At 40.8% G+C, this 15,426-nt stretch overlaps 1 protein-coding gene across 1 annotated transcript; it reads right to left on the minus strand.

The window, feature by feature from the left end:
- Positions 1 to 423: 423 nt before the first annotated feature.
- Positions 424 to 14,101, minus strand: nup42 (nucleoporin 42; the record flags this gene model as incomplete). Its single annotated transcript, XM_080734968.1, has 7 exons — positions 424 to 1,531; positions 2,560 to 2,662; positions 3,351 to 3,437; positions 3,680 to 3,756; positions 4,898 to 4,986; positions 5,307 to 5,592; positions 13,897 to 14,101. The coding sequence occupies 7 exons, from the start codon at positions 14,099 to 14,101 to the stop codon at positions 993 to 995; spliced, it is 1,386 nt and encodes a 461-aa protein (XP_080591094.1). The 3' UTR covers positions 424 to 992.
- Positions 14,102 to 15,426: the final 1,325 nt, after the last annotated feature.

The following is a 15,426-nucleotide window of genomic DNA, read 5'->3' on the forward strand; positions in this document are numbered from 1 at the left end:
ATTTATTTGACAACTTTACTAGTTACTTTGTATATTGATTATTTTTTACAAAACATACATTAACCACTTCAACCTGGCATTGCGACGCATTGTGAGCTTGTAGATCTGCTATTTTCAATTTTTTTTGTACATTTTATACATTTGATTGGGAAATGTGACATAATGAGTACTTTATAGTTTTGTACTTAAATATATTTTGATACCAATACTTTTGTACTATTACTCAAGTAAATTTAGAATTCCAAACTTTTACTTGGAACAGTGTTTCTACATTTCAGTATTGATAATTTTACTTAAACAAGTACTTTTTTCCACCACTGCTAGCTATAATCACAATTCAAAGACTGAAAGTGGCTTTCATTTATAAAAAGCGTACTTTGATAATATTTTCTTTAATGGTCTCCGACACTCTCTTTGTTCATATTACAAATTCTGGGAGAGCACAAGGCAGAGGCAATCTAACTTAAGAAACACTTCAAAAAACACGTCAAAAAACAGCTATTTAAAACTTCAAGCCCTCATGCATATTTTTGCATAGCTCAATTCACCTTCTTATTTCACCCACTGTGAAAGATTCTCATAATGTGTACAGAATATGTAATAGTAACAATACCGAAATGGGAATATAAGAATAAAATAATGTTTATTTTGTACTTTTAAGGCCTTGTTGAATCTTTATAAAAGAAGTTTACCATCAACCTCTGATACCTTGGATGTAGTTTGCATGTAATTAAGAGTTATGTGATTATACAAATTCACAATTTAACACACAATTTTAAACTGAGCCAGGTGAAATATTCAGAATATGCAAAATAATTCACATGAAGAAATCTATGTTATTGCAGCTGAAACAAATACATAATTGACATGAAATGTCTGTGGGTTTAGTCTTCACAAAGCAGTACCCAGACAGAAATGTCTTCTTTCAGAACTGTTTAGTGCATTTCAATAATCTTTCCTTTAGACTGCCTGGGGTTGAAGGCAGTCTGCTTTCAGACCACCAGCAAGTTGGCTGGGGGAGGCTTCAGAGGGATCTGGCCCAGGGTGAACCTCTTGGCTCCAAACTGAATCAGTTCCTCTGGCGTCAACTCGCTCTGCGGGGTGAAGAGGCTGTCTGATGCCCCTCCCGTAGAACCTGGCGCCGCAGCGGTCGCCCCGAACCCTCCACTTGTCTGTCCAAAGACACTGGTGCTTCCTCCTGTTTGCGACGCCCCAGTACCAAAGCCGCTCCCGAATCCTCCGCCTGGGGCGTTGGCCGTCGAGGAGAAGCTGAACCCAGAAGCAGAGCCAAACCCTGAAGGGGCAGGTGGTGCTTTGTCTGTGGACGGTGCGGCGAAAGAGAACCCAGAAGCAGAGGGAGTGGAGGAGGCCACCGGGACGGAGCCGAACCCAGAGGGAGCCAGCGTGGGAGCCGCTACGGCGCTGCCAAATCCTGTTGAAGCTGCTGCTGGGGCAGCTGTGGTGCCAAACCCTCCACTAGGAGCAGCGAAGCTGAAACCACTAGCCTGTGCAGGCGCCGATGACCCAAAGCCTACATGGACAACAACAAACCAACAAACGCTTTGATGTATTGGATTTTTGGTGAAACATTTAACCCATTAAGACCTGAGGCTGATTCGGTCTTAATGGGTTAAATAAAACTAAAAGCACTCCATATGGGAATCATCAAATCAAAATTAAACTAACTACCAATATCACCAAAATAGGATGATTTTGTTTTATTCTTACTGTTGATATGAATAATACACCTTTTTCAACGACAACCAGTACTTAAATCAATCACTGATGTTCTCCTACGTATATGGAATTCGCTCAGAACATTTGCACAATAAAATAGCAGTTCTGATTCAACAGAATAGTATACATCTTCAGGGAAAAGATCTTAGTTTGGGAAAACGTTTAAACCAATATATCAGCCATGTCTGCACATCCAGACAGGACCGTTAAAAAAATCAAATTAAAATCCTGCTTCTTGGAATGGAATAAGTCCATTCCATGTTTTATTAACTGCTAAAACCTTTTTCAAAACACCACCTCCTTTAGCGATAAAAGCACTTACTCAATATTGTTGGCAGTTGACACATGGCTATACAATCAGGTCTATTAACACTATGGTATACTGTATTCAGGTGTGAGATGACGGTGGAACTGTGTGGATCGCCGTTCCACTACATTTACACAAGCGCGTGCACGCGACGTGCACGTGATGTCATGAAAATAGAGTCCAGAATCCACATCACACCACTGACTGTATTTAAGCCAAACCGTCTCTATTCTGTTGGCGAACATTCAGCAAGAAATAGCCAAACTACAAGCTCAAAATGTGAAGCGTTGTTGTAGATATTTATATTTGTTTACTGAGTGTACAGCACTTTGGTTCAACACAGTTGTTTTAAATGTGCTCTCTATAAATAGAGTGGATTGGCTATTCTTGGCAAAGAGAAAGTGTAGAGCGAAAAGAGGAGGGGGCCCAATATAGAGCCCTGGGGGACTTTAGTCAACTAAGTATATAGGGTTTAAGTGGTTAACCCATTTAACATGATTATAATCAACACAAACCTCCAGTCCCAAAGCCTGATGTAGAGGATCCAAAACCAGCTGCTGTTGTTGATCCAAACCCCCCGGAAGATTCCTGAGGGACTGGGTTGTTTAACTCTGCAATCTGAGATACAGGAACAAGTATCACTGTAACAATTGTTTTAATCTTAGCCTTAAAAAGATATACTTTGAACCTTTTAGCACATTTTTTGTATTTATGCTTCGTTTTCCCTGCAATGTAATGTAACATACGTATGTCATGAATTGGCTCTAGGCCACAACAAATAAAGGGGAAATGAATGATTAAAAAATAGCAGATGCACAAGCTTGCAGAGCAGCACGAATTAACAGCCAACGCTAAAATCTAAAATGCTTCCCCTTTTTTTCCTTTCTTTTTTTTTTTTAATGATTTTTGGGGGGCTTTTGTGCCTTTATTGCGATTTATTTACAGCTTGTCCACGTGTAGACGTGTGTACACATTTTTACAGTCTATGGGTTGGTTCCCTTGACACATCACTGTGACACAGGTGATATCACAGGTGACATCACCTATGTAAAAGTCCATATATGGGTATTCCCCAGAATCCCTTTTATGCCCATATATGAAGATCCCTGAAGTAATCGGTATACTGTATATCACTGGCCAGATGGCCAAGACATGGCCCATATCTGGGCCATGTCTGTGTCGCCCTGAGGAGTCTTACTAGTAATAAAGGAGGGAGAAAGATGCTATGTGTGTGTGTGTGTGTGTGTGTGTGTGTGTGTGTGTGTGTGTGTGTGTGCGTGCGCGTGTGCTCATGCGTGCGTCTCACCAAAGCAACCTGAGTAGTTGCATTCATAGCTCTCAGCGCCTGGACCCTGCTTCTCCATTGGTTGACTAGTTGATTAATACCATTAGCCTAATGTGAGAGGGGAAATACGTATACATTAACATAGGATCAGCTGTCCCTCCTAACATGCTTAATATCAAAGGGTGTCTAGCTAGCTAGGTATGCATCATCACTCGTTCACCAAAAGTTCCCAATCAGTTTCTAACACTGTGATATGTTATATGTTTGCTTAACAATATGAACTGGAGTCAATCTTTTCTCCGCTTATATCGTCCCATCCCTACTGTGCACCTGGGTGCCATTAGACTCACATAGCTCTGCAGGTCTCCTGAAGCTCTTGTGTTGTAATACTCCAGCCGAAGTTCTTCTGGAGACAGATCTGAAAACCCTGTAGGGGAACACAAAACATTACAGTTCGCCATCGGTGTCTTAGTAACTATGAATGCTGTATTCCGTGACTATGATTAAAATTAAGTGATTCACATGGCCTAAGTCATACATGGCGGTGAGGGATGCTTAGTGTGTAAAGTGGTTATTTTTTTGTGTCAAATACCGTCAATAAAAATATCTAACTTATCTTCCTGCAGCTGTGCCTCCCTTCAGTGTTCATCATGAACTGCCACTATTGGGAAGGGTTATGGAAACTAAGGACTGTATGCAGGGTCGGTTTGGGAAAATGCTTCATTTGCCACTGGATTGTCGGTCAGTGCACAATAAGAGGTTGCAGATTTAAATGCCATTACTGGCAACGTCATCAAAATTTGTTACGCACAGACAGGCAAGAGTTGTGAGATGATTTTGTACAGCACTGTTAGTATGTTTGAGTATGATTTTTAGTCAAAGACGCAAACAAGCACAGCAGTGCCGAACATTGAAGAATGAAATCGAGGAGTTTGATGGCATGTCACTGTTCACTTACTGAAGCCTGACCCATAATGTAGCACAAGTATCATTAATAGCAGCAACTAATAATGTTCTTGGTCAATTAATATATACAGTATATAAAAAAGCATTAATATTTGGAGCCTTACCAACTGTATTTGATGTAATAACCCAAATCTTGCTTTTTTTATTTATATTTTGTACATTGTTGAACTGTTGTTTATCCAGTTGTTTGAGTGTTGAATGTTTCATGTACCACAATCGACACTTTTACTTTTTTGTTACTTCCATTCTGCATTTTTAGCTTATTGTACTGTTATGTTATCTTTACTGTTTTACTGTCAATACAATATAAAATGAATACAGAACTTAACTGGATATTATTACAGGCATACATATATGAATGGTTTGATGCAAAATATTCTCTGACTGTTAATTTGTCTCGCTCTCTCTGTGTGTAAAGACCTTAATATTGCAGTATAGGATCACTTTGTTGTCGGATGGAAACCTTTTATGTCCAAAACTGTTACTTTTCAGGAAATGTTCAAATGAAACTGTTCTAATCTGTATCCATTGTAGTTATTATTTAGTCACAAGTTCTTGATAACCGTTTTCAACAGCAAACACAGATGACTTGATAAACCAACCTGATATGTTCGCCTTGTGGACAGCATAACATGAGAAACCCCACTGGGCTGAAGTCTCCCAAATCTCCATGTCACATTGAATGACCTGCCTGGTGAAATCAACACATACACAGTCAAATCACCATTAACAACCGCAAACCATTTGAAATGAATGTGTTCATCATCATTATGAACTTGTGATCTTATAATCAAGATAACACACTGCTTGACAGATTCCAAATTGTGTTGTAAGAGCAAAAATGCAATAGAAGCTGACAGCTGTAATGCATTGTGAATACACCAAATATACCCAGCCTGTGGTATAGTCAGTACAACCGTCTCTCGTATGACTGCTGACGTGTTGAGACATGTTGTGATTATTACTTGATATCCCTACTGCACCCCCTAAAACACACACACTCAGACTTACAAGGTTTTCTCATCCTCCTCCCTGTTTTCTTTTCCTCTCCCACCCTTGTCAAAGGTGTTGGGAGTGCTGGTCAGTGTCGAATATCTATTCTGTGAGGAGAAACTGAAGTCGTTGCTCTTGATGTTATCTCGTCTTCCTCCTCCTCCTCCTCCTCCTCCTCCTCCTCCTCCTCCGCCTCCTCCTCGACCCCCCCAGTCATCACCACCCTGAGACGAGAAGGCCGATGGCTGTATGTAATTCCCTCCGGATCTTTGTGACGGGTTCACCCAAACTCGGTTCCCAAACCCTGCAACGGAGAGAGAGATCAATTAACACACAGCAAGGAAAGCAGCGACGCTGTAGGTTTGGGGGACTAGCCAGCCACACTCATTAGAAATTAAAACAAACTAGGCCGGCGCCCTTTTTTTATATATTTTTTTTTGGGGGGGGGGGGGGGGGAACAGGGTGAGAGAGATGGGGAGAGACGTGCAGCAAAGATCGTCAGGAACGGGACTGGAACCTGTGATGCACTGTCAGGCTACATTAGTGCCTGGAACGCTAAGCCAACGATCCAGGCAGTACTAGGCTATTTAACAGCCACTAGGTGTCCTACTACCTGACACCAGGAAATACTTTTACCTCAAATTACATTCACAAATGAGGCACAATTTGAGTTAAAAAGTATTATATGGCATAACAACTTTGCCAAACATTAAAGCTGCAATCAACATTGGATGTCCCACTCTGGAATTTAACTCTAGTGTCTCATATGGGAGACCAAAGGTCTAATCTAGGAAGAATGGTCGTGGCATGTAAAGTTATGTCGCTGCGTGTGTAATCACCCAATTATTATTGCTGTGACCTGGAGTCATATATTGTCCTCTAGTTTCGTATCCATTATGGCAGAAAACGTGTGTTCACAGACACACTCAGACATGATTCTCTGGACTCATGAAAACTTAGCACAAACCAAACGTAAAATGGGGCACAGAAACTTAGCCTAGTTGAGAACTTCACAATTAAAGTAGGTGACACTGTGATAGAAAGAAAAAACTACATCTGCTACCTGGGTTGCATCCTGGAGGCTAACCTATCCAGTGAAAAAATGACCACCAAGGTAATCAATAAAGTCAACCAACGAATTCGCTTCTTGCAAAGGGTTGCCCCGCTGATCAATATTAAATCCCGAAAGACACTAGGAGGTGCTCTTATTGGGCCCCTCATTGATTACGGAGTCCTTGTCTGGTATCGCGACGCCCCAGCTGCCTTAAAGTTAAAGCTCCAAACAGCCCAAAACAAACTAATTAGGGTTGTGCTTGGTCTCCCTCCTCAGACCCACCTTACCGATCATCACCACGAAAGCGTGGGATGGCTCAAAGTAGCTGACAGAGTACAGCATCTTGCAATGGGCCTGGTGTACAAGATACACTACACCTCCAAGATTCCCATGTACCTGACAAACTACTTCTTAAAGGTCAAGGATGTTCACAATCACAACACCAGAGGCAGTTCCACTAATCATCATCAACGTAGATTTAACACTAAACAAGGGAGAGACAGCCGCTGGCCGCCGCGTCCACGTCCATGGACGCGACCGTGGACGCGTCCATGGACGCGGCCGCGAAAAAAACGTCCGTGGACGCGAGGCCGCGTCCACGGACGCAAACGGCCGGCCGTCCCGGCCGTGGACGCGACCGTGGACGCGGCCGTGGACGCAGACGGCCGGGGACGCGGCCGTGGACGCAAACGGCCGGCCGTGGACGCAAACGGCCGGCCGTGGACGGGTCCATGGACGAGGCCGCGAAAAAAAGGCAGCGAAAAAGAAAAAAAAAGGTGTCTATTGTATGTATTTTTTGATGGAGAATTCAAATATGACCTTCTTTTTTGCATAGGACAACTCTAACCTGCATCAATTGGTATTTTATAATTGCCAATTGTACCCTATCCATCTAAAAAACAAATTGGATGTCTATTGTATGTATTTTTTGATGGAGAATTCAAATATTACCTTCTTTTTGGGATAGGACAACTCTAACCTGCATCAATTGGTATTTTATAATTGCCAATTGTACCCTATCCATCTCAAAAACAAATTGGATGTCTATTGTATGTATTTTTTGATGGGGAATTCAAATGTTACCTTCTTTTTTAGATATGACAACTCTGACCTGCATCAATTGGTGCATCAACCTACTTACTATCTATCTATCTATCTATCTATCTATCCATCTATCCATCTATCTATCCATCTATTTATTTATACTTCACCTTTAGTCCAGAAGAGAGTTCAGCCTCAGGAACTTGCACACATGGAACTGTGTCATGACTGTGTCATGGAGCTAAAACAGAGCCATGTTAAATACTCACAATGACTCTGATGGACCAATCAGGGTGGTGGTGGGGGGAGGGATCAACAATAGACAGAAACTGGATAATGCTTTGTTAACTGTCCCACCTAAGTCCCTGCTAGTCTGAACAAACATCACCTTCCCTCTCATAACACTACTACTACTACATTTATATAAAGCTGCTCTTGCATTTGAATTCAAGTCTGACACAAGTTAAGGTTAACTTAGGTAGTATTTCATTTTGCTGGCTTTTAGGGTCTGTGTGAGTGTGTAGGCTCACAAATTATTATAATTGTCATTAAGTGACTCTGAGATCTATCCATCCATCCATCCATCCATCCATCCATCCATCCATCCATTTATTTATACTTACTGTTTACATTTTCTATAAATATTTATTTCTATATAAAACTCAGTTGTGTGGAGTTATTGTGTGCCTTTTCTTGTTTTCTTGTTGCTAAAGAGTCCATTTGTTCACTAGACATTAAGTCAAGGTTACTATTTTGAGTTGAAGCTAAGTGTTTTATTGCTTTGTGGTTTAACATGATTTAAAAGGCAAATTCATTGTTATGGTTACTTTAGAAGACTGCTTTTGCATTCATGAGTTAAGAGAGCCAAGCTAATTCAAAGAGTTAGGTTAAAGGAACACAAAACATGACCTAACTCACAGCTGCCATTGGACAGACAGTTACAACATACTCTTATCTTTCACAGAACAGACAATTATCATTTATTATCTATTTGAGACTATGTAGCTGCTCTAGGGGAAATAGAGCATTATATCAGCCTATTCAATTGATAATGACCAATGGGTGCCAGTTTCTAAGTAGTTAAAGCATATTAACATAACAATATATGTGGCCTAGACATGGACATTGCCCAATCAACTCGTAATCTACAGAAATGTCCACCACATCACACAGTATAAAACCTAGTAGGCTTAGTGGATTACCTATGTTAAATCATGTCAGGTTAGTTTGGTTCAAGATTCAAGTATAATAATTTATGAGACAAAAATGTAAACAGCACAAATGTACAATCACATCTAGGCTAGAATGATAACATAAAGTCCTGACTACTCCTTGTTATTGTGGTCCTAAATACTACAATGATTAGTTTGGATGCATTGCTTCTATCATGTCCAATTAAAAATAAATACATTACATACATACAGAAATCTGCCTTCTCCTGTATTGTATTAGTGACATTCATTATAAATAGTAAAATAACAGGACAGAGCAAAAAAGGCCTCTGTTGTGTCTTTATCTGATCACATGCAATCAGACACTCACACTGCACAGCAATACTTTATTACAGGCTCAAGGCCCACAGGGTAAGAAGACCATACATTACAAAGATAATAATTAAAAAAACAACAACAGAGTACATTCTCCAAGCCCCACCGGAGCTAAAGAGGCACTCATGCCAGTGGCCTCTAACGGTAGACGTGTACCTGACAGAGTTTTCCCCACATTGGTTACAGATATAAGGTTTCTCTCCGGTGTGAATTTGTTGGTGTATTTTGATATGTTCCAGTCTAGGAAAGCTCTTTCCACACTGGTCACAGCAATAAGGTTTTTTTCCAGTGTGATTTTTCTGGTGTGCTTTGAGATGATGCATATCACTGAACCTTTTCTCACACTGGACACAGCAGTATATGGCTTCTCACCAGTGTGGATTTTCAGGTGTCTTTTCAGAGCCGTCTTCAGAGTGAACCTTTTCCCACATTGGTGACAGCAGTAAGGTCTCTCTCAAGTGTGAATCTTCTTGTGTTGTACGAGGCTAGATTTTACAGTGAAACGTTTGCCACAGTGTTCACAGCAGTAAGGCTTTTCTTCGGTGTGAAATCTCTGGTGTACTTTCAGAGCAGCCGTTAAACTGAACTTTTCCCCACATTGGACACAGCCGTACGGTTTCTCTCCTGTGTGAATTCGTTCATGTATTTTGAGATAAGACAATCGAGTAAAGCTTTTCCCACACTGGTCACAGCAATAGGGCTTCTCTCTAGTGTGAATTCTCAGGTGTTCTCTTAAAATCCCCTTTTGAACAAATCTTTTCCCACACTGGTCACAACAATCTCTCCAGTATGTGAACGCTTATGATCTTTTAATTGTCCAGACGAGCAAAATACTTCCCACATTGTTCACAGCTGAATGGCTTCACTCCGGTATGAATTCTCTGGTCTACTTTGAGATAATAAATTGAGATGAAGGCTTTTTCCACATTGGTCACAACAGCACTGTCTTGGTTTAACTGAGGACAGCACAGGACAGGGAGAGAAAACACACACCTGATAAGAGCCAGATTCACACATTGATCAGCATTTAAGTAACATCATCATTATTATTGTTGTTGAGTCTGAAAAGAACAATACAATGTGATAGATCTTTACACATCTGACCCATAACATTATTAGCAATTCACATGGTTACTATAATAGGTGAGTCTTCTAGCTTTTTAAAAAAATAATATTTCATTAATTCTTTCTCTTACTAAGTGGAACATCCCACTTCTTAATTGTATATTATTTGGAAAGGGTTGAGTAGCAAAATGTTTGCCATAAATTCAATGCTGAGTTGCATTTGTTTTTCTACATTTCCCCTTCAATGTATTATTACAATGTATTTACTATTTCTTACTTAGGTCTACTTAACTTTGTATTTTTACATTATTATATTGATCAACATTAACACATAGTGTGCGTTAGGTTAGGTTAGTTGCAGAGTGTCCATAACTGTCCAGAATACACTGTACATCATTTCAAGACTCCAGACTTCAAGTGAAGATGAAATCTCTAGACGGCACCAGCGGCAATTCTGATGAACAGGTGGAACCCAAAGACCATCAAGATCTCTGTAAGTCACAGACTGAGTAAGTCTCCAGATGAACTCACACACATCAAAGTGTTTAAACATTACTTTTATCATTCATGACATAATATCATGTTACTGTTACCTACATGCCTTTATATGGGGAGAACCAAGCAACAACTTTGACCCAGTGATGATTTTGCTTTTAATAGAAAGGAATCCCGTACATTGTTGTATGTTAAATTACTTTCTGATCTGTTTGTGTTCATTATAACAGCCACAGGAAAGATACATTGTTTCAGATTGTTCCAGAGACTGATGACAGACCCTGGATGTAGCTCTGTCAGGTACACGTCTACCATTAGTGGACACTGGCATGAGTGGCATGAGTGCCTATTTAGCTCCGGTGGGGCTCGGTGAATGTACTCTCTGTTGTTGTTTTTTTAAATTATTATCTTTGTAATGTATTGTCTTCTTACCCTGTGGGCCTTGAGCCTGTAATAAAGTTTATATATTGCTGTGCAGTGTGAGTGTCTGATTGCATGTGATCAGATAAAGACACAACAGAGGCCTTTTTTGCTCTGTCCTGTTATTTTACTATTTATAATGAATGTCACTAATACAATACAGGAGAAGGCAGATTTCTGTATGTATGTAATGTATTTCTTTTTAATTGGACATGATAGAAGCAATGCATCCAAACTAATCATTGTAGTATTTAGGACCACAATAACAAGGAGTAGTCAGGACTTTATGTTATCATTCTAGCCTAGATGTGATTGTACATTTGTGCACATTTGTGTTACATTTTTGTCTCATAAATTATTATACTTGAACCTTGAACCAAACTAACCTGACATGATTTAACATAGGTAATCCACTAAGCCTACTAGGTTTTATACTGTGTGATGTGGTGGACATTTCTGTAGATTACGAGTTGATTGGGCAATGTCCATGTCTAGGCCACATATATTGTTATGTTAATATGCTTTAACTACTTAGAAACTGGCACCCATTGGTCATTATCAATTGAATAGGCTGATATAATGCTCTATTTCCCCTAGAGCAGCTACATAGTCTCAAATAGATAAAATAAATGATAATTGTCTGTTCTGTGAAAGATAAGAGTATGTTGTAACTGTCTGTCCAATGGCAGCTGTGAGTTAGGTCATGTTTTGTGTTCCTTTAACCTAACTCTTTGAATTAGCTTGGCTCTCTTAACTCATGAATGCAAAAGCAGTCTTCTAAAGTAACCATAACAATGAATTTGCCTTTTAAATCATGTTAAACCACAAAGCAATAAAACACTTAGCTTCAACTCAAAATAGTAACCTTGACTTAATGTCTAGTGAACAAATGGACTCTTTAGCAACAAGAAAGGGCACACAATAACTCCACACAACTGAGTTTTATATAGAAATAAATATTTATAGAAAATGTAAACAGTAAGTATAAATAAATAGATGGATGGATGGATGGATGGATGGATAGATCTCAGAGTCACTTAATGACAATTATAATAATTTGTGAGCCTACACACTCACACAGACCCTAAAAGCCAGCGAAATGAAATACTACCTAAGTTAACCTTAACTTGTGTCAGACTTGAATTCAAATGCAAGAGCAGCTTTATATAAATGTAGTAGTAGTAGTGTTATGAGAGGGAAGGTGATGTTTGTTCAGACTAGCAGGGACTTAGGTGGGACAGTTAACAAAGCATTATCCAGTTTCTGTCTATTGTTGATCCCTCCCCCCACCACCACCCTGATTGGTCCATCAGAGTCATTGTGAGTATTTAACATAGCTCTGTTTTAGCTCCATGACACAGTCATGACACAGTTCCATGTGTGCAAGTTCCTGAGGCTGAACTCTCTTCTGGACTAAAGGTGAAGTATAGATAGATAGATAGATAGATAGATAGATAGATAGATAGATAGATAGATAGATAGATAGATAGATAGATAGATAGTCAGTCACTTATAGACAATTATAATAATTTGTGAGCCTACACACTCACACACAGACCCTAAAAGCCAGCAAAATGAAATACTACCTAAGTTAACCTTAACTTGTGTCAGACTTGAATTCAAATGCAAGAACAGCTTTATATAAATGTAGATAGATAGATAGATAGACAGATAGATAGATAGTAAGTAGGTTGATGCACCAATTGATTTAGGTTAGAGTTGTCATATCTAAAAAAGAAGGTAACATTTGAATTCCCCATCAAAAAATACATACAATAGACATCCAATTTGTTTTTGAGATGGATAGGGTACAATTGGCAATTATAAAATACCAATTGATGCAGGTTAGAGTTGTCCTATCCCAAAAAGAAATTAATATTTGAATTCTCCATCAAAAAATACATACAATAGACATCCAATTTGTTTTTTAGATGGATAGGGTACAATTGGCAATTATAAAATACCAATTGATGCAGGTTAGAGTTGTCCTATGCAAAAAAGAAGGTCATATTTGAAATCTCCATCAAAAAATACATACAATAGACACCTTTTTTTTTCTTTTTCGCTGCCTTTTTTTCGCGGCCTCGTCCATGGACCCGTCCACGGCCGGCCGTTTGCGTCCACGGCCGGCCGTTTGCGTCCACGGCCGCGGCCTCGTCCACGGCCGCGTCCACGGCCGCGTCCCCGGCCGTCTGCGTCCACGGCCGCGTCCACGGTCGCGTCCACGGCCGGGACGGCCGGCCGTTTGCGTCCGTGGACGCGGCCTCGCGTCCACGGACGTTTTTTTCGCGGCCGCGTCCATGGACGCGTCCACGGCCGCGTCCATGGACGTGGACGCGGCGGCCAACGGCTCTTGCTGAAACAAGGCTCTAACTCGTTCTCCTGCTACACCATCAACATGTGGAACGCCCTTCCACAAGCCCTAAAGGAGAGCAAATCCCTAGCCTCCTTCAAAATTGGTATGAAAAGTCACCTTCAGACAGCTGCTACCCGTGACTTGTAAATAGACTAAGCCCCCATGCTCCCCCCCCCCCCTTTTCTCTTTTTTTGTTTTTGATGTTATGCTTTTGAAACTGATATTATCCTAGATAAAGTACTATGTTCTATCCGTCTGTCTTTCAATGTTATATGAGATACTTAAAGTGTGGTTCCTGTGGAAATAAGCCTCGGCTTTCTAGGATCTCCTTTTAGTTGACCTTGTACCAGTGATTTGTACTGTCATGAAACTGTACTTTTTTCTATTGCAAACTTCTAATAAATTCTTCAATCAATCAAAACACAAAATTGACAGTGAGGATTAATTATTACTACCCCACAGCAATCACAACGCTGACTCCAAGTCGCAGTTTATTATTGAGTGAGTAAACACGCAGCGTCATAACGTTTCTACCCGGGCGGGCGATATGATATCATATGTGGTATTACAATTAGTAATTACATACAACATCAATGTATACTTAGTTCTTACCACCACCACCACCACCACCTCCACCTCCTCTGGGCTGCTGCTGCTGATAGGAACGGCTATTGTCATTGTATCCATTATATCCACCTCCTCCTCCACCTCTATATCCTCCTCCACCACCACCACCACCACCTCCACCTCCTCCTCCTCCTCCTGTGGGGTGTTCATTCCAACATTTGTCGCCGTAACGACAACGGCCTTGAACGAAGAAGTTGCACACCGGCATGGTGTGACTGGAGCACTCTTTATTTCAGTTAAGTGTTGTCAGGCAGGGCACCGTTCCTCTCCAAACGCCTCCATGTTGGATCAGCAGCGTTGTTGTTGTCGTCGTCGCATGGTTTTTACGTCACCCTGCCGCCGTGCTGCAGTCATGTAACATGCGCTCAAAAATAACATACAGCGCCCCCATGTGTTAGTTCTGGAGCCTTCGTTGCTGTTGTTAGAAAGATGTTTGACTGTATGTGTATTATTCATATTTTATATATTTGTATGTTTATTGTCTCCACCAGGCACCAGCCGAAGGCAGGGGGAGAGTATGTTTTCGCCCCTGTCCGTGCGTCCGTCCGTCCGTGTGTCCGTCCTCCAAGTTTGTTACCAGCTAATCTCCGGCACCGTTGGCCCGGTCGCTGCTAAAATGAGCACACACACTCCCTGGATGCCAATTCAGAACCTCTGCCCCACATTTTTCAAATGGCCCTGTTCTAGCGCCACCATGAGGCCGATGTTTGCAAAACACATTTCTGTACACTACTCCTACAGATTTTGTCCAAAAATCACGCAAATCGGTAGACAGCATCTCTACAGTCATGTGATCAAAACGGATCTGTCTGATTGTCCATATTCCATCCTGATTGGCTGATATTGACTTTCAAAGTTTGTAAGATTGGTCCATTTTGGACAAAATGCCTCAAATCACAAACGCAGAGTGCAATTAACATGAAATCGCACACACACGTTCCCACTAGGCCGAGGAAGAAATGCCACTTCAAATCAGCCTCATGGTGGCGCTATAACAGGCCGATTCGTGGTTTTACCTATAACTCCACCGATCAGTTTCAAACTTTGTAAGCGCACTCCCTATAGGCCAAGGAAAAACCCTTTCCTTGCATTTTTCACATCAGCCTTTTATAGTGCCACCAGGTGGACGACTTATGTAAGACACATTTTTGAATATTACTCCTTCAGATGTTACCCAAAATTAACACAAATCAGTACACAGTATCTCTACAGTCATATGATCAAGACGGATCTGTCCTGTATTAAATATTCCATCCTGATTGGCTAAGATTGACCTCCAAACTTTGCAGGATTGATCAGTTTCAAACAAAATGCCTCAAATCAAACCCAGCGTGCAATTGTAATGAAATTGTGCACGCACATTCGCAAAAGGCCAAGGAAGAAATTACACTACAAAATGTTCAAATCAGCCTCATGGTGGCGCCATGCAAGGTCTAAGATTGGTGAAGAACACATGCCACTCTTTTTACATTTGCCTATTATAGCACCACCAGGACGCGGCGTGGCTGGTGGAGACACCTGTGCTCGGAAGAG

The sequence above is a fragment of the Nannobrachium achirus genome (genome assembly GCF_963921795.1).
Source record: "Nannobrachium achirus genome assembly, chromosome: 10".
In the NCBI taxonomy this organism is placed as follows: domain Eukaryota; kingdom Metazoa; phylum Chordata; class Actinopteri; order Myctophiformes; family Myctophidae; genus Nannobrachium; species Nannobrachium achirus.